The sequence below is a fragment of the Gambusia affinis genome, linkage group LG08 (genome assembly GCF_019740435.1).
Source record: "Gambusia affinis linkage group LG08, SWU_Gaff_1.0, whole genome shotgun sequence".
Taxonomy (NCBI): Eukaryota; Metazoa; Chordata; class Actinopteri; order Cyprinodontiformes; family Poeciliidae; genus Gambusia; species Gambusia affinis.
Genome location: NC_057875.1, coordinates 12,190,845 through 12,211,355, shown reverse-complemented (window position 1 = coordinate 12,211,355; position 20,511 = coordinate 12,190,845). Strand labels below are relative to the sequence as shown.

Below are 20,511 nucleotides of genomic sequence, written 5' to 3'. Positions count from 1 at the left end.
TCAACTCTCAACAGAGTATACTGTCGTTTTGAATGTTCTTCAATATCACCATCAGGTTTCTACTTGTAAGAACATGACTGCTCATCCCTGCGAAGTCAACGACTCAATGCATCACTTGGTCTTCCTTTGGTAGATGACTCAAATTGCTATTAAAAAATCAACTGAATTTGATTGTGTTTGTAATCCTCGGATAAGAATCTGACTACAGTTGAATCCGCCCATTTGCAGACTTCACACCTTCAGGGATGCTGAAGGGGCAGACCAGCTCTCTATGATTTTTGCCCACAAAAATTGCCCTTTTGATCAGTAGGTGATTGACTGATGCATCAGCCAATGGCCAGCACTGATTGTGACCAGAGTAAAAAAAAAAAACTAAAAAAAACATAGCAAATGTAAGTTTGATGTAAGATGTTGAAAGTTCTTAAAATTTTAATTAGATTAAAAAAGCAATTATTTCCTTTTTTCAGTGCATTTTACTCTCTCCGCTAGAGTCTATGATAGAAATAAAAGCTTGGTAGCCTCCTTTAATAAGCTGCACAGGTGGGATAAAACTCTCAACACTCCTGCATGTTTTCATTCAAATGACTATTAGGAGCAAAAGTTCTGATTACTAACTATTATGGCTTTGAAACAGTAACTTTTCAACACATTTAAAGAGCCATTATCTAATCCATGCCAGTTTCCACCAGAAGGGGATGCACTTTGATTTTCTTTCACTTTTAGTAATTTTGTTCCTTCTGATCCATGAGATGTAATTCACTGACCTCAACACAATTCTCTCTTCTGGTTTCCTCAGTGAGTACATGTTGTGTTAAATGCCGCATGGCCTGGACTGTCTCCCTAATTCATCCTGAACAAAATAAATTGAAATTGAAAAATATAGGTTACCATCAATATCTTTATTTTGTCCATGTTTTTTCAATTTAATGTTTCACCTTCACATGAATCAGTGTCTCTTCATTTCCTCTTTGAGCACTGTTACGCCATGCAGACATGGAAACCAATCTGACAGGGAGATCTAATCTTGCACCTATAGGTAATATGTAAAGAATCTTCTGCTTTGCAGAAAAGCTGCATTGCAGCATTTCCTTCAATTCATTGTAAGGCAGCTTCTGCAGACTTGGGGAGGCTGCTGGATGTAATGAAGCATAGATGAGATAAAGCCTACACAACCAAACTTCCTTTAGCTCATTACGGGGATGTAGTCACTCTCCTGCTGTGGAGCGATGGTGCTACAGAAGAAAGTTTAGAAAGTTTAACATAGAACTTCTAGCAATTTCTTACCCAATACATGTGCAGTATTCACTAGTACTCAGTTACAAACTCTGTGTGCTGCTGCCGGTCTTGGCCAGGAGTTTTTTTTTTCTTTTATCTCAATGGTGTTTTAATGATTAAATAAAGGTTAATAATAAGAAATAAACTGCTAATGATCTATCATGTAGTGCACAGTTATTGTATGTGAGGTTGTATTGGGGGTGCTGTGTAAATTTAGAATATGTGACTTGGAAAGCCAATAAGTGAGAGCAGGTTTTATCTGAAACATGGATTGAGTGGAGGGCACAAATCCAACAGAATGCTCTTCTTAAAAGAAAGAACCATTTAACTGTAATCAGAAAATTTTTTCACAAATGTTTCTTAAACATTGTCTCCCTTGTTTGTTTCCAGGCCATCCCATGACATCAGCCTAGAGGAGTTTGATGATGAAGATCTCTCTGAAATCACAGACGACTGTGGGATTGGACTCAACTATGATTCTGATCCTTATGAAAAGGTGATACTCTGTTTTATGGTTTTTTAATATCTTACACATTTTGTGGAATGTCTCTGTGTGTATTTATATTTGGCCTTTATCAAAGCAAAAAAAACAAAAACAACAACAAACAAACAAAAAAAAACAACCCTTTTCTACATGAGTAAGTTTTTAACTCCAAGAACAAGTCACAAATCTTAAATAAAACTATAATTACTCAGTTACATTAGACAGGTAATTGGCAAAGTACCCATTAGTAAAAAAAAGGATAAACTGTAGTTGAAGTGGCCATGACGGATTGAAGAACATTGTTTAACAATTCAATCTCTAAATAAAATGTGGTAAGTCACTGCTTTGACTCCCAAAATTCACTTTATTTCAGTTTAATTCAAGGAAAAACTTCTTGTAGTTCACCCACTAAACCAAGAAGTTGGAGATAAATTTGATTTTGGCAACATTGCCGAGGTGAACGCAAGTTTCATCCTGACTTGCGTATCTGCTAATGCTTGTGTTTATGCTAACTGATTTTTTCCCCCAATCTTATGGGTATATGCATAAGCTGTCTATAAACTAAAATTAAATTAAAGACATCCACAGTCAAAGTTTGACTGATTAAAACCAGGGATCTGGAGCTGGAGCTAACCTCGCTGCACAGCAAGGCAACCCAAACCAGCTCCCTGCTCAAATGGCCCAGAGCTCCTGAGCCTGTTGAACCTTTTCCAAGTAGGACCATCAGGGAGTCTCCCTCATATCCAAACGTCGCAACCTTTTTCAGCTGACGGTCTGGCTTTTTTCCGTAGGACGGAGCCAAGCAGGGACCCCCAGCTTCTTCTCACCTTGCACTTGATGTCAAGGTGGATTAATTTTAGTAGCTCAATGAGATCCAAGTCTGATGTTTTAAAATTTTGCCTAACTAAGCCAGTTTAAACCTCCTAAAGATCGAACGCAAGACATTTTGCAGCTATCAACAAAATCGTATACTGTAGATGAAAAAAACTCAATAATTTGTAGGTCCACAACTTCCACTAGAGTTTTGACTGCTCTTTAATTTACAAAGCTTAAAAGTTACTAGCTGCAGAATAATTCAGCATCTTAGAAATAGTTGACAATATTAAAAGAAAATAATCAAATCATGTTTGATTTGCTCTCCCTATAATGTGAGGCTGAGTAAATTTTGCAGTTATGATAAATTTGCAAGGATGTTACTATGTAAGGTTTTATCAAATCAGAATTTTATTCAGGGGCTTAACCATTCAATGTCCAAATATTAAAACCAGGAGCTGACTTCAGAGAATGGCTTGCAAATAATGAGGTTACGTTAGAACAGTTTTGAAGTATACTGTTTTTGGTATTGTTTTAAAGTTTTAAACAAGCTGTGGACAAACAGAATTTTTTTCATCTTGGTAATTGTTCCAACCAGAATGTAGTTGGGAACAATTATGACTCAAAAATTTATTTTATAGCAGACCTGCATAAAAAGCCAGTTTTACTGAAAATTGTCTGCACACATGTGATAAAAGAAGCCAAATTTAAGTAGGCACACAAAAAGAAACCAAACGGATACTAAAGGAAACTGTCAATATCACTGAAATTTAAAAATATTAGCTATAATGTAGACTAACTACTCTACCTGGTGTTGGTTGCACAACAATTGCAAATAGGAAAGAAAGTGTTTGTGACTTTTAGTCCACTAACTTGCCATTTGGTCAAGAATCCAGAATTTAAATTCAAATTTTATAAAAATTAACTTAAGTTTCTGTAGCTATCTTCCTTGGCTGACCACTTTGCGCATCATTCTTGACTTAATTAAAGGAAATTTTGTCACCCACCAAAACCAGGTCTAACTGAGTTTTCATCCTCGACTGTCAGTACATAAAGAACCATGCAATGAAGTTTGATTTAATGGTTGAATCATGATCTACATCTTCCTGCAAGTCTAATCATCTTTCTAATAAGTAATTATGTCATCTGGTTTCAACTGCTGTTTGCTTCTGTCTGTCCATCTTGTAGGATGTTAATGTTTTATACTGGTGGCGTTGAGCCACGGCTGCAGCAGAGGCTGGATGACCCAGTGCAGTTTGCTGCTATGCAGAGACAACCTCCTTCTTTCCCTCCCTCCCAAGTGTGTTTTCCTTCCTCCCCGCACAGAGTGTTGCCTAGAGACAGAGCTTACACTCCCTGCTCCATCTCTGCCACCTTTTTTTCAGTCCTTTTCCTTTAAAGCGTTCATTCTTCTTTTTTCTCCTCCTATTCCTCTTTTTCTTAACTGGGAATGGAGATACAGCTCAGGGATTGAGTCTTAGGCTTAAACTCCTGCCAAAGCGCTGCAGCAGATATTCTGCTTCTTTCCCGTTAATCCTGTAACAAAACACATTTGGAAAGCTCACTTAAAATCGAGCTGTGTAGAAGCCCTCTACAGGAGGAAAGATCATTTAAGAAAAAAGCTTTCATCTTGTGATGTCATACATGGTTCACACCCCCATCAACGTCCTCCACATGGATTTAAACTCCTGTCAGACAGCTTGACTGGTCACTTCGTAAACATGAAAGTGTAGTTCAGACACAGCGTCTGTCCTTGTTAGGTTACATCATTGCCGAGAGGAGGGATTCTTGCTGACATGGGATGAATAGGACACACACTCAGATGCCCTCTGAGCATTTGTATATGTGTGTGTACGTCCAAATAACAAGAAGAGAAAGCCAAGACTAGGAATTACACGGACAGAGTGCTTCACATGCTATTTGATTTTGCTTGCATCAGTAAGGTGCATGACAGTTTGTCAGCTCATCATCCTCAGCAGCAGCAGCATTTTATCCCCACTGATCATCACTCTGCTGTGGAAGACAGAGGCTTGTGGGTTCCTTGTCAGTATGATTTGATCACACTGGGCTTTATCCCTTTGATGTTGAGGAAGAGCGGCCAGGCTAAATAGTGAGATTATTTTTGTGCCCCAATCCAGAGTTTTGATTAATCCTAATTAGTTGTGGGGCTCAGGTTTTAATCTGTATAACTCAGCAGATTGCTGTTATGACAGAGGCACGTGTATATGTACATGTGATCAAAACAGAAAGTGTTATTTTTTCTGTTGTATTTGGCTGAAAGCACTCCAAAAACAGTGCAATCTGTTTTAATGGAATGGTATTCTAACTTTGTTGTTAAGTTTTTGGCCCTTTACTAAATTCTCCAAAGTGTAACTTTGACTGTATGTTTTCCTCAACCTTTCATCCCTGTAGGCAGTGTTTCACCATGTCAATCAAAAAGACCACCACAGCAACAGAGTTTCCTCTTTCTCTTTCATGCTTTTTAATCCTTTCACAAGGTCTGACATGCACACATACTCACAACCACACAACCCTTGCTGCTCCATGCCTTGTGGGCTCTCAAATAGCCGTCTCCATCCCTCCAGAGCTCAGACTGAATGGTAGAAGTGTATGCATAATTTAGCATGTGACAGAGCAGCGGTGTATATGTCCTAGCTGTGCTGCAACTCTTAATTTGAAATGCTGACATTTACAGATGCAGCAGTTCAACAGATTCAAATTTAGAGTCAATGCAAGTTATGGTAATGTTTTTTCTTCCAACCTCCTTGAGTTAATTTGGGATTTCTTGGTAACCTAATATGTTTACGAATTGTGGGAGAAAGATATAGCACTTCACTCCTCACCCCATCCTGTGACATAAAATATATCTGGGTGAGATTGGCATCACATAATTCTGCTCCTTTGTGTATTTGGTAAGTAAGATTATGAAAGCCTTCAAAATAAACCAAATCAAGTAATAAAGCCACCCACTGTTCTCTGATTTTTACTATTCAAATAATTTCAAGACTAAAAACACTAAAAATCTGAATATGTAGTGCCTTTCAGTAGTGAGTATTCCTCTAGCTTTTTTTTTCTTTTTTACATTTTGTCATGTTACATCGACAAACGTCAATGCATTTTTTTTTTGTTTGATTTTCTATGATGGATCAACACAAAGAATTTAACTTTATTGGGGTAGGAAATTACATAATGTTTGTTAGAATTAAAAATCTAAAATGTTCAGCATGCAGATTTTTAAAAAATCTTTCTCACTTAAATAAAATATAGTGCAACCAATAAACCTCAGAAGTCAACTAATTAAGTCCAACTGCATGCGATTTTTTCTCAGGATCAAGATAGCTATTCTTTGAAGGTCTCAAGTATTTGTAAGGGAATATAAGTTAAAAAAAAAACAATACCATTGTAAAAAAGTTTAAGGTGGAGTTAGAAAACAATGTACCAAGCTTTGGACATCTCAGAGAGCACTTTTCAATCTGTTCTCAGAAAATAGTAATTACCGTATGTGACACTAATATATTGCCACCAGGAGGTGACTGTCACAAACCAAACCTATATAGTAAGAAAGCCATTGTTGAATAAAAACACTCTGTGTGTGATGAAGGGAGCACAGCGAGCATGTGGCAAAAGATGCTCTGATCAGATGAGAAAAAGGTTTGTCACAGGGACTCCTGTGTAGTCCCTGTGGTGAATGTTATGTTGGGCAGAAGTCTTACATTACAATGCATTTTACCCCTGAACACATCATGGCCACAGTAAAACTTGGTAGTGGCAGCATCAAGTTGTGGGGATGCAGAGAACCTGTTACTGACGGAAAGCAGGTAGAGCCAATCATGGAAGACATTACATCAGACTGAGTGTTATGAAATGGTTTAAATAGTTGTAACACATACCTGCCATATTTTCACATTTTTATTCAAATACAAATTAATCTCATGTATAATTTTCTTCTTCCTCTACTTCCTCTTCAGTTTGATGTAATATTTTGTGTGGTATGTAATATAAAGTCTTTTTGAAAATACATTGAAGCTACTTGTATTAACATGAAAACATTTCAAAAGTTCAAGGAGTCTGAATACATTTCTATAGCACTTTAAATAGTTTCCAGCATCAGATATAAATTCAACACTTTGCCAAAAATAAACTAACCCCACATCATAATAAAAAAAACAACAATTATCTCTTCCTGCCTGCAATAATCTTTCTCAATATTCTTTTTAAAACTTAAGCTATTAAGTTCTTTTTTGTCTCTGGTTTCACTCAACATATGAAAAATATTATTTGCTTTAAGCTCTCATCTTCAGGCTCTCTAAACCTTTTCACTGTTGGTTTTCTGCTCATTAGGGTACATGATGCTATAATTTGACCTGAAGGGTCTGTTTTCTGCACTGGTAAATTGATTTTTTTTTTTCATTAGGGCAGCCATCATACTGTGCTTCTGATATTCAGTTGCAGCAGAGTCATTTGATTCGGCATTAGCCATGGTCATCTGGTCTGCAGTCTACTAATTAGAGATTGAAAAGCTTCTCTGCTTTTAAGTATATTTGCTACATTTATAGCTCTACTTGCTCCTGTAAAGTTGCTGAAATGCTTATATGAAGGATATCAGCAGGATGTCAACTGGGAACTCGTATAATTGGCTTAGGTTAAATAGTGTCCTAGTACAGTAAAATGCAAGCCTGCTGATTAATAAACTGAATACATTTTCTGTCTGAGTCAGTAAGTATATTCCCAGTGGCTCGTTTGCAAGAGTGCAGCATTGTGTACTAATCGACAGGATGCATGCTACTGGGCTGGGTGGGTTGTCCTTGGGAACTGGAGACAGCAGGGATTGATTTTTGCCAACACACATTTCTTATTTATAGTTTTGTTTTATTTTTTTTATTATTATTTTTTTAAACCTGCTTGCCTGTCTGTCAGGTGGGCTTGCTAAAGGACGTGTTGTGATGCTGCAGAGTGTTGTCTCCCGGCAGTTGAAGCGTTTTCATAACCTAGATATGGATCTTTAAGGTTTTTACACTGTCATATTGTTATATGTCACATATGCTAAAATGTTGTGTGGAAAAAGCGTAAGGAGCGTTGACCTTTTTACATAGTGACTGCAGATATTTGCCTCAGAGCCATCCTCTATGGAAAACAGTATCTTTTTTCCAAACATTCCACTGTATGTTAACAACTAAATCCTCAACAAGAGATGTGTTAAAGACATGTAAGTTTGCATATTCCTGTGTAGTCCCTATGCAGTAGGTTGATTTCAGATTCTGTAGCATAAAGTGGATACATCAGACATCAGCAGAATTGTGTGGTGGGTGTGGGTGAGAGGGTGAGCTTTGATTCGTCCATTAAACAGACGGCACTTAGAGGCACAGAAACTGCTGAGCTTGTTAACGGGATGAAACAAACAAATCAATCAATTCAAGCATTGTTAAATTCAAAGTAGGGAATAGGGGCTCATGCGACGAAAATACTAATCAATGTGGCAACAACACATTTTTTTCTATGTGTAGTATAGCATAAGCAAATGTTTTCAGCTGCTGTACACATCTGAAACCAACAGAGGAGGTGTGGTTTATTGAACCTCAAACCATTTATATTGTGCTTTCCGGTAAACCAATGAAATCTGATACAGATGTGTTTGATCTAATTTTATTTTGTTGACCTCGAACTTGCTAGTGTGCTCTATTACCCTACCGTCTGCAAAGCTTTATCGTCTTTTTCATAAAGCTGATGCTGAGAAAGGCAAAAGCAATACTCACGAGCGTGAAAAACAGTTGAACATGAGCTCCATTTCAATATGTTTGTCCATCTCTTATAAAACATAATGCTAAGTCTTGCATAAGTATTCATACGCTTTGAGCTTTTCCACATTGTATGACCTACTAAACATAGTGTCTAAGTATTAAAGAACCACAACATGTGTCTGTCTATATGATTGCTTTAAAATACCATCAAAAGAGAAATGCTGCAGTATCTGTAACAGAGGTAATAGGTTTGAACCCAACAGACTTTAAATGTATTTTAAAGGATCCTTTTTGTACTTTAAAATAATTTTCTGAATTTTAATTTGCTTTTTTAAATCAGTATTTATCCACTTTAAAATTTTTCTTTTCCGTTCACCAAGGAAGGTCCTGACTCTTCTTCCTGCTTAGGTACTGAACTACATTTCAAATCACCTGGCCTTCTTGGAGTCTCTGGATGGTGTCCTGGAAGGAGTGCCATCTGGGGATTCAGTGGGGGGCTTCATGTTGATGTGGGTGATGATGATGTTACCTGCAGAGTTTGATCAGAAAGAATGGCCTTGCTGATCTGAACTCAGTTGCTGCTTTGTTATTGGACTTTTGTGTGAGGCACGGAATAGCAATAACAAACAGCAAACACCACTTTGGACCAACGGTCAACGATCATTTTTGTTATCATATCATCAGACGTGCTGTGTTACATCAGGAGGGGCAAAGCTATCAACTGATCAACACCTGGTAGTAGGCTATTGGACAGACCTGGTAAACACAAATGTGGGGGGTGAACTAAGAACATATGGCGAAGGAGCCTCTCTGAGTGATCTTCAATTCTCTTCTCTGGGAGAATTTCACTTATGTCCCCAGGGAGATTGGGGAAATGGGATCCAAATGTTCCATGTTCAGGATTTCTGTTGCAAATAGAGGACTTCAGGTCTTGGTTGTCTTTGGGGACTCCTGAAGCAGCTGATGAACTGCAGCTTCTGCTTTTGCAAAAGCAAACATTTGGGAATGGGGGAAATTCAAAAAAGCTACCAAGAGAGACTTTCATTTGTATTATTTTTGACCTTTCAGTGAGTGAGAGAAAGAAAATGGAAAAGATCACAAGCTATGTAGGCTTTGGAGGGGAAACTGTGAATCTGGACTGAGGACAATGTCAGCAGCGAAAAGAGCACTTTGAGGATCTTCTCAATTTGATCACCCACCATGTCCTCCTAAAGACTCAGGAGAATGAGATTCCACTACTGTGGCAGAGGTCTCTGAGGAAGTTTAAAAGCTCCCCAGTGACAGATATGGATGAGATTTGGCTTGAAATCCTGTAGGCTCTGGACAATGTGGGGTTGTCATAGTTGATACACCCTCTCAATATTACATGGAAGACTGGGATAATACATTTGGAGTGGGAGATTCGGCTGTGGTGACAATTTTTAAGAAAATGGCATTATCCAACTGATAATCCAAGATCCAGGAGTAACACTGTGGTTTGTTGTTGAACAATCACTGTTATATATTATTGTATTATATGTTTACTTACAATACCTATCTTTCTCTCTCTCTCTCTCTCTCTCTCTCTCTCTATTAGGATTCCCTCATCCTGGAGAAGAGTGACATGCACCACCCAGTTTGCTCCTTCCAGGATGACTTCCAGGAGTTTGAGATGATTGATGATGAAGATGAGGATGAGGAGGATGAAGAGGATGAAGAGGAAGAAGTTGACCCTGATGCACCCCCGTCTCCCTCTGCATCTCCTCCTCCCTCCCCTACCCTGGGCACTCTGAAGAGCAGACCCACCACATTGAATCTTACCACTGCTGTGTCGCAGGTATGCAGAGTCAGTATTTAATCACCCAGAATGCACCAACCCCAAGTATGCTCTTTCTGTTAGCCACATACAATCATTTATAAGACTGGATCTCATTCACCAGGATTCGTTGAACAACAACAGCAGTCTGTCCCCAAAGAAAGGAAGTTGGCAAGACTCGTTACGCAATCCAACTTCACAAGGTGAGCTCGTCACATTATATGTAAAGCACTTGATGGAAGTTATTTTATTGTACAAAACAAAATGTAGTGAATATGAAAAATAAATACTTCCAACTCTCTGCTGAAGTTCAGAAAACTTTGAAAGCTTTGAACTCTGTCAAAGTAGGACCTTTCCTACTTTCAGGTCGTCTGTCTCCAACCCACTCATGCTTGGAGGATGGTAGCCATGTGACAGGCCAGTGCAGAGCCTCTCCACTTTCCCAAGCTCCAGGGTTGCAGAGCAAAGGTACTCCACCAAAACAAGCAGGGGAGGGCGGGAATCCCCAGTCTCCTCATAGGCCCCTCCTTTGCGACCTGGAGGGCAACAGACGGGAAAGGCCAGAATATGGTAACACGAAGGCCAGCCCATCAAGCTTGAATTTCATCCCCATTTACATCAGTGTTATGTAGTGCTGTGTTGTGGATTTGATTTAATGTACAACTTGAAAAATCATTGAGCTTTTTTTTAATATAGACATTTGCTTATATCTGGTTTTTAATAAATATTGATCAGTTAAAAACAGAAATTATCCTTTATTTTTGTCAAGCATGTTTAAATTTCTCTATCTCAGCTCCTTAGATTGTCTACCTTTTATCTCCGTTTCATCATCATCAACTTCATTAAAGTTGCAAGTGCTGTGTTTTTTGTTGTTTACCATGTTTTCTGTCTGCAACACTCTAATTTCTACAGGATCATTTGGCCAGCACAAGTCCAACCCATGTCCTTCAGAGTTTACTGACTCAAAGGCAGACCCAACAATCCAGACAGCCAGAGTACCCTCTGTAGATGAGCACTCCCAGTGTTCAGACACAGAGGTGGACCATGACCTCAACAGTGACCACAACCATAAACACTCAAACCGGCGTGCCACAGACACTTATACAATCACCAGCGAGTCTGGTATGGAACCAGAAAACGATCCTGACCCAGATGGTACCAGTCATTGTTTATCATCCACGGCTCCCATGGGAGGGAATGAAGGCGCTGATACACCCTTGTCTGATGAAGAGCTGGAGAAGGACTTTGAAGTGGAGTTCATGTGCAAGGAGGCCTATGACATGGTCTGCAAGGAAAATTCGTCATCTTATGTTGAATTCCCTTCGATTGAGCCCTCATCTTTCTCCAGCTATCACTCGTCAAGCCACTCAGAAGCTCCAGACCAGTCCAACCAGTCAGATATTCAAACAGCTTCTGCTGTGGAGCCAGCGGCTAATGATTCAACCTCCCCATCCTCAGACCCAGGGATAGCAGACATGAACCAACAGGGTTATGTGACTTCAGACCAGGACAAGGACCTTAGCTCTCCAGGTTCTGATTCTGACGTTGAAGGGGACCTGGAAGTAGCATTTACTTGTGGGGGTCCTGTGGTTTCCAACATGATCTCCTCTATTTCAGAAACAGAGTTAGACTTGACAAGTGATGAGAGCAGCAGTGGACGTTCGTCTCATCTTACCAACTCAATTGAAGAGGCCAGCTCACCAACATCTGACCAGGAGCTAGACCCAGATACTGAGTTAGAACAGGACAGTGGAATTGTTGGCCTCAAAACATCTCTACTCTTGGGCCAGCGTGATCCAACCAAAGAAGACTCTCTTCTACCTTCTCCTTCCCCTAATCCCTCACCTACTATTGCTACACCCTCACTTGTTAGTTCACCCATCTTACCTCCTGAGTCCTACGATGATGGTCAGGCTCTGATGGGGATGCAGAGTGTGGATGATGAGCTGGCTTGTGAGCACCAGGCTGATCCAGATGAGACGCTGCCTCCAACCCAGTGCTGCGATGATCGTCTCTCCAGACCAATGGTGCTCGAGATAGAACCAGACCATGGCCTAGAGAGTTTCAAACGCTCCTTCTACCTGCCAGTGGGACCCAGACTAATGCCATGTGCAGATGAATATGATGAAACAAGTGAGGGGGAGTCCGAATCAGAGAGTGAAGATGACCTAAGTGAGAACTCAGACTCCCCATGGCTTCTTAGTAACTTAGTGAATAGGATGATCTCAGAGGGCTCATATCCAATTAGTTGCCCTGAGGAGTGCTTTAGGAGGAAGGCATCTGTGTCTGATACCATCTCCCCATCTTCAGATATTGGAGATGGAGATGATTTCAATGACGAGACCCAGGATCAGAAAGCTGAGATAGAGAGGTCACAGGAAAGGGAAAAAGAAGGCAAAGGCTACAGAAAAGAGATGATGGAGCCAGGAGCGAGTACTCATCTCTATATGAGCAACCCTACTGGTGATACTATAAGCCCACTGATTTTAGAGCGCTGTGCAAATATAGAGGAGGAAACCTCCTTGTATGCCAATATAGACTGTGACAAGAACTGCACAGATAAACTATCAAAGAATGCTGGGAGAGCAGAGGTTGAAGAACCTAATAATGACTTAATGATAGAAGGAAGAAGGGATTTAGACTCGCCTAGCCTCAGCGAGAGTGTGATAAGTGACAAGGATGAGGGACGGGAAACGGAACCCAGGCCAACAAGTCGTTCATCTGCATCTCTTGAGCGAATCACAGAGGTCAAAAACAGTTTGACGCTCGACATACCGACCGCTCAGACCAATCGCTGCTTTAGTCTTACCTACTCTACTGACAATGATGAAGAGGAGGACGATGGTGACTCTTATCCTTTCATGGGTAGCATGAGGAATCAATCGTATGGTGGTAGTGATTTAGAACTTGACAGCTCACCACCGATTGATTCCAGCGTGCACAATCATCCGTTACCTGACCATGACCTCCCACTGTGTGAGAAAAACCTGATTCTCAGGCAGTCGAATGAAGATGATGGACTGGCTTATGACTCCATGAAGTACACACTTGTGGTGGATGAGAATACAACGCTGGAACTAGTTAGCCTTCGGCGGTAGGCCTAACATTGTTTGAAAAATGAGAAAATAGCGTAGCGTAAGTGTCCTTCAATTTTATCTGTGATCAACCTTTATTTTTCCTGTTTTGTTCTTTTAGGTGCACCTCAGTTTTGAGTGACGACAGTGAGCTGTCTACCTTATGTGATGAAGAGCTATTGGAGACCAGCAAGGTGGGCTACAGGCATGACAATGAAGGGATCAGGCCAGAACTTTTGAGTTCTTCGGAGGACTCCTCTCCAGAGGCTGATCTGCCGTTTTCCAAGAAGTTCCTAAATGTGTTCGTCAACAGCACCTCCCGTTCCTCAAGTAAGCAGTGCAAAAAATATATATATAAATTTTAATAGATTCTAAGACAGCTTTCAGTACTTATTTTTTTAAAAAGGTAAAAATTTTAGCTCTGTTTAAACACAGCAGGCATAAGGAGATACTGTAGATCTGAATCAAGTGTCCCTTTTATGAATATTTTGCGTTAAAAGTTTAGCATATTGCTGGGGCGTGCTCCGGTGGCGTAGAGGGTAGCGCGCCCCACGCCTGGAGGCCCCCAGCCCTCGACACGGCCGTCGCGGGTTCGATTCCCGGACCCGACGGCACCTGTCGCATGTCTTCCCCTCTCTCCTTCCCCCCTTCCTGTCAGCCTACTGTGGTATAAGGGACACAAGAACCCACAAAGGTTTAACATATTGCTGCCTTCCCAGTAGGTACCCTCTACTACTGTGTACTCCTTAGTACTAAGTATAAAAGGGGGAAAAAAGTATTTCCTCAACAACATTTATTAGATTTTCTGACTTTACTGCATTATACCTTCCAGCTACATATTTAGCTGAAAACAGAAAACGGACATCCACAGCAAAGGGATTCACAGCAGCAACAAACCCGCAAAGAAAAATGAAACAAGATGTTTGTACTGAGCAAACGAAATAACATTTTCCTGATTATATCAAAATGAGTCATTTAGAATTTGTCTGTCTTCCATGCAGGCACAGAATCCTTTGGACTTTTCTCATGTACCATCAACGGAGAGGAGCGGGACCAGACACACAGAGCAGTGTACAGGTGAACTTTTAGAGTTCATGTAATCAGATAACAAGTGAATAAAGAGAGTATAAATTATCCAAAACATCTCTTATGTATTGGCACGATTCATAAATGTATAAACCCAGAGCATTAAGTTGGAAAACTCTTGTATAGAGAAATTAAATGTAAATAATGTGGTCGACTGTTTTCTGAGGCAATCATCAGCACTTAGGAGAAGAGAAAATGTAATGGCTACTTGTAGAACAGGGTGGTTTCAGGTGGCTGGCAACAATGAGGTCAGCTACCACGCATCTCCAAACTAAACAAAATAATGAGGAAAGCCCAAAACAGCCTTCACTGTGCAAGAGAGGTGTTCTTTCTCCATTCGTCTATCCACAAAGGAAGACCGTATAGAAGCAAATGTAGCATTTTACAACAATATCATTGTTTTGTCTTTGCATTATACAGGTTCATTCCTAGACATGAAGATGAACTGGAGCTGGATGTGGATGATCCTTTATATGTGGAGGAAGAAGAAGATGACTATTGGTACAGAGGCTATAACATGCGGACAGGAGAAAAGGGAATCTTTCCTGCCTTCTATGCCCATGAGGTCATAGGCCAGTCCAAAGAGTTGCTGAGTGAGTGGTGACATGCATCTGCAGTACTTTTTTGAAATTTCATCAAACTAAGGCTTACAAAAGCACAACACATTTGCTTTGCCCTCTGCAGGCCTGAAAAGGAATCCAGGGTGGATTGAGACATTCAATGTTCAGTTTTTGGGTTCTGTTGAGGTTCCTTATCACCAAGGCAATGGCATTCTCTGTGCTGCAATGCAAAAGGTAAGAAAAGTTAAAACATTAAAACATACATACATTCCTTACAGTCACACTTAAAACACCCTTGTCATGAACATGAATGTCAAATTAACTTTGAGTACATATTTTGCTGAAAACAGAAAACAAACATTTCTCTAATCCATTCTGAATCAGTGATACAAACATTCAAAAACATAATTGTGCTTCCACCTAAATTTGTTAAACGATCTTTACAAGTTAAGAGAGACACCATACATTTTTGTAGTTAGGAACAAGTATTACTACTACAACCATGCTTTCATTTGGCACATCATTCTCATCTTTGAAAAACATCAATACAGATGGGCCCAGAACAACAAATCTACAATCCCAAAGACATTCTAACTATTTTTAAAAGCTTCCTGGATGTCCTCCTCAATGTAATGACCTCAAATTATGGACCATGTTTAAAAGCTCTGTTCTTGCCAGGAAATCAAACAATTTAAATGAGCTCAACCAATTCTGCTATTAAGATTTGATAGCTATAAAACGTATGTGGTTACTTTGCAACTTGAGAAGGAATAATATACTAAATATCAGTGGAGATGCAAATGTTTAGCTTAGCCTGTGTTGATAAGTTTGAACCTATCTGAATTGAGTAAGATTTGCATTAAATTCACGTGTGTGTACTCAACTCTTGATTTTAAAATTTATTGAAGTTGTACAAAAAAAAGCAAAACATAATATAAGTCATCAATAATAGCCACAATTAATGCAATGTTCACTCTGTAGATCACAAGCTTATGCAAACTTCTGATTTACACTACATACTTACCAAACACCACCCGGAAAAACTATCAATAGCCTCATGAACACGTTTTCTGTCATGTAGATTGCAATGTCAAGAAAACGGACGGTACATGTACGACCTCCTTCTCTCTGCGAGCTGGAGATCAGCTTACAAGGAGTTAAACTAATCATGAGTTTGGACGACGAATATGACACCCTTGATGAGGTACAAATGAATAAAAACATGAGACAGAACATCCATCTTGTGCAGAGTAATTTTACTTCCCTCATTCATCTACAGTCTTGTTCTAAATTCTGTCCATCTTTCTCTTCTCATCCCCAGTACGACAGATGTAGTCACTTCTTCCAGATGAAGAACATCTCTTTCTGTGGATGTCATCCAAGGAACAACTGGTAAACAAGGCCTCCTGTCCTTTGCCCTCCTGTTTTTTACTGCACACTAACACCTGACTGATTGCATCATATTGCTCTCATCTCTCTGCAGCTACTTTGGCTTCATCACCAAGCATCCAATGCTGAACAGATTTGCTTGCCATGTGTTTGTATCCCAGGAATCCATGCGGCCTGTAGCTGAGTGTGTCGGGTATGTCTGCATTATTAAAATATTGATTAATGCAATCCAACAATGATCAAGAAATAGTAAAAAAATTTTTGCGTCTGTTGGCTCACAAGTTAAGTCTCATACAAGCAAAATCAACATTAGGATCTTCTCCATATACATTAATAGCTTCTCTGTTAATCTTTCTGTAATGTATCCATATTTTGGCCCCATATTTTCCCAAATCTTCTCTGTCTTCTAACAACCTTAAAACTAAATTATTTCTTTCTTTCGTTTTTGGTCATTCCCCTCACCACTCATTAAAAATGACTCTTTGCTCCCCAATATCTGAGTACAATTCTGGTGCCTAACAGTCTGGTCAGTGATTTTAGTGCCCATCTGTTCTTGAATGTCTCCAAATCAGAATATGTTGTGTTGGGTTTTTTTTAAATGATTTTTTAGATCTTTTAGTTGCATGCTAAAAGAATATAGTGTGAAGCACTTTGGAATCAAAGTTGGGATTAAGCATTAAAAGTCAGAAGTGTAAAATGTTTCCCACCCTGGTTTTAAGTGGGCAGAAGGTGACAACTTAAAAGATTACAGCATTTCTCATTTCTCATTCAGCCATTATGTGTCTGAATAATTAAAGACAGACGCAGATACACCACTGTCTGCAAAAATATTAAGACCTGACAGCAAGTGCTCAGTTTTATCTATTGGCTTCTCATGCTGCCTTCTGTAGACACAATCACAATACCTGAGCCTATGTAGGACCTGCGTTTATCTTCACATTTTTATTTTTTGTGCTATGGTACCTGGGCATTCATTCTGAAACATCAAGATGCTAAAGCGAATTGTAAGATGTAACACCAGTCCCCATGTTGGTTTTTTATTAATTTTTTTCTGCAGTCGAGCCTTCCAAGAGTACTACCAAGAGCACCTGGAGTACGCCTGCCCTACTGAAGACATCTACCTGGAGTAGAAGGAGCACACATGATGACTCCTTTCCTCTATAGCCAATGTACATTGGTTAAGGTTTCCTCCAGAGAACACTGTCAGTCTTTCTTTACTTTTATTTATGTTCCTCCAGGATCACTGTAAAATATTTTTCTGCATCCTTCTCAAACTGGGATCATCGTTTCTACAGTAAGCTATTTATTAGACTGATTTCATTCATCCCTTTTCCTGTTGATTTTCCTGATTGCAATGCATTGATTGCCTGTTTCTTTTACCGTTTTTTTTTTCTATGATATAAAACTAAAAAGCTGAGCACCTGTTTATTTAAAAAGTTCTTGTTTTGAACTTACATTATACCTACTACGGCTGTATCACTTCTCAATGCATGGCTGGTAGGGTTGCTGCACACTGACACCAACAAATACACATATCCAAGTGAATGACAAGCAGCTCAGCAATCGTAAGGGAATGGTGTAGAATCAAAAGGTTTGTAAATATCTTTTTGTTTTGGTTTGGTTTAAACAGCTAACTTGCTTTGTACTGAAGAAAATGTTGGAGTCGATTAGAGACAGTTAACGGCTCTTTTATTCAACCTACTCCCTGCGTCTCGTACAAGATAAAGTGTGTGTTGTAAATACGTGTATAGAAAGTAGACAGACATACATTGCCTCATTGAGTCTGATTGGGAACACAGACGGGACTGATTTTGCTATAGATTTTGATGTGGGTAAAAAAGTAATTAAACAATGGCTTGCTCTGATGGGAGAACACCAGATGTAAAAGTGGAATAGTCGACTTGGAACTAACTTTTAATACTATTAGCTCTGCAGAAGTTTTATTCACATTGGATTAGATTCAGTAACTGTTTGAATCATGTAACAGCATTGATTTTCCCTCATCTTCTGTCCTGACTGTTATCTTACTTGTTGACGTTTTACCACAAGTAGCTTTCATGGTAAATTTACCGAAGCCCAGAAGTGCCACAATCCAATTAATAAATACATTGTTTTGTAGATATTTATACATGTAATAATTCAAAGATAAATAAATGCATTAGATGAATTAACAAATATATCTTATATTATTTAAATTTTTCTGTGTTTTAACAAATTCAAAATTAGAAGTTTGCTTTTATTATATGTCAAAAGGATATGTCATTATCTTAGTGTCTATTTTATTTATTAGCTTCGTAGCTCTGTTTTTCAGGACGTCTTGAATTTATTTTATCTTTCTGTCTAACCCATTGAAGGACAGGAACAAACACTGCTACAGGCAAGATGACTGTTGTGATCGTTAATCATTTAGACATCACAGACTATCCAGAGTAATAACATGATTTTTTATAAATCTATTTATCATCGACAAATCGTTTTAATATATTGCTATTATTATCTATCCATCCATTATCTAATATGCCTATTTTTAGTGGGGCTGGTGCCTATCTCCAGCGGTCAGTGGGGCAGGACAACACAGAGTCTGCATCCACAGGTAGAACATGCCAACTCCAAGCAGAAAGACCCCGGGATTCGAACGTAGGACCTTTTTGCTGTAAGGCAGCAGTGCTGCTATCTGCGTCACTGTGCAGCCTGTTATTGTTATTATTCTTGCTTTCAATATTATTCTTAATATTTTTTTTTTCAACTTGGAAGTGTAGCACTGAAATATAAAATAAAGCCCAAAACCAATTAATTTTTATAAATGGTTTCAATTTAGATTTGTGTATTAATATATTACTGACACATTAATATATTAATCATTTATTGATTTACTTAATGCATTTATAGTAATGTTACTTATATGATTCTATTTTAAATATTTATAAAATAAAATATTTATTAATTAGATTGTGGCATATTTGAGCCAAACAAACAAAATCTCACAACAGGTAAACCTGCAAAATCTGCTTTGCTGGACAGTATGTGATTTTCAGGTCAAAGATAGCTGAGGCCCCCACGACAAGCCATATTCTCAATGTTTTGACTGAATTATTGTGGTTTTAGATGATGTGTTAGCCAATATTTTGTTTTATTTTGAAATTTCTGAAAGAGACTAGTTTAAACAGTGGCTGCATGTCAGTGACACAGTAAACGGCTATTGCTTGGTCCAGGTATCAGTGAAATCTAACCTTTTCTTAGAGCTTTAAAGAGAGTTTTTATAGTTGTGGAAACTACCAAATAGTCACCGGTTCCCCACATTTATTTAATGCTTCTAGGCTTGTTAAAGATGAAATAATGCACTCAATAATCTCCACCGGTGTTGATACTGCGGAAAAATATATTTTTAGATAGGAGAAGGAGGAACACCTAAAACCGAAACGGGCACCGCAGTCATCTGTTATTTGAAACTCAGGCTTTCAGCGGCAAATATCGCTCTTGTTATCTTAGCCAGATATTTCGCGTCTTTCTCTGCTATTTTCAGTCATAATGAAGAACACACTCCCGATCTGAAGGGTTTCAGTGGTATAAGTCGACATGGCAGGAGTGAGGGTTTTATCTACATATATATCGCTGTCAGTTAGGTCATGTATATACAATAGAAAATCTAAGTGCTGTGTCCTTTATGTTGAGTATGTTGACAAAATGAGTATGTAAAATGATTTAAAAGATTTATTATAAAAAAAAGATCACAATCAGACAAAAATCCCTAAAAACAAACAAACAAAAAGACTAATGTGATCTGCAATAATTTAATTTGAATGTGTTATGTTTCGCCACTCAGGTGGAACTTTCCTGCTGGCTCCATAGTTTCTACACAGACAAGCTTCGGCAGCACATTTAGGGTACATCTGTGAGCTGTGGGGCCACCAGTGTGCGGGAGCAACCCTCCGCACCAGGTTAACAGTGGAGTTAAACCCACTCAGATGCCACTGGAAAACTATCTTATCGCGTCTTGCCCGTTGTGGTCATCGCCTCTGAGCAAAATCAGCGTGATCCATCTCTGATCTATGTATCTACTTGCTTCTGACTATGTTTTCTATCTTGTTCCAGCCGAGTTAAAAACCCCGTCTCTTCAAAGCAGCTCCACTAAAACAGCCTTTGAGGATGGTCTAGTCTCATATAGCCACCGAGAAATACAGTTAAACCAAACTTTTGACTTTATTACTTCAACAAGATTCATCACTGTATACCTAGAGCAAAACAGTATGTGAAAAAGCCAACATAACCTATCTTGTATCTTTAAAAATTCAAGGAA

At 39.0% G+C, this 20,511-nt stretch overlaps 1 protein-coding gene across 2 annotated transcripts in view; it reads left to right on the top strand.

Annotated features, from left to right (window-relative positions):
• The window catches only part of mapk8ip2 (mitogen-activated protein kinase 8 interacting protein 2), a 28,596-nt gene extending 8,190 nt beyond the window's left edge, over positions 1-20,406 (top strand). Inside the window, exons 2-14 of one of the 2 annotated variants that reach the window (XM_044124198.1) lie at positions 1,666-1,771; positions 9,887-10,126; positions 10,230-10,308; positions 10,472-10,573; positions 11,018-13,199; positions 13,301-13,509; positions 14,181-14,256; positions 14,686-14,858; positions 14,950-15,059; positions 15,907-16,029; positions 16,147-16,217; positions 16,309-16,407; positions 17,272-20,406. In XM_044124198.1, coding sequence (XP_043980133.1) covers positions 1,666-1,771; positions 9,887-10,126; positions 10,230-10,308; positions 10,472-10,573; positions 11,018-13,199; positions 13,301-13,509; positions 14,181-14,256; positions 14,686-14,858; positions 14,950-15,059; positions 15,907-16,029; positions 16,147-16,217; positions 16,309-16,407; positions 17,272-17,344 — 3,643 coding nt within the window. In that variant the 3' untranslated portion in view covers positions 17,345-20,406. Of the gene's footprint in view, positions 1-1,665; positions 1,772-9,886; positions 10,127-10,229; positions 10,309-10,471; positions 10,676-11,017; positions 13,200-13,300; positions 13,510-14,180; positions 14,257-14,685; positions 14,859-14,949; positions 15,060-15,906; positions 16,030-16,146; positions 16,218-16,308; positions 16,408-17,271 lie in introns of both variants that reach the window. The other variant, XM_044124196.1, reaches the window with a different exon arrangement.
• Positions 20,407-20,511: the final 105 nt, after the last annotated feature.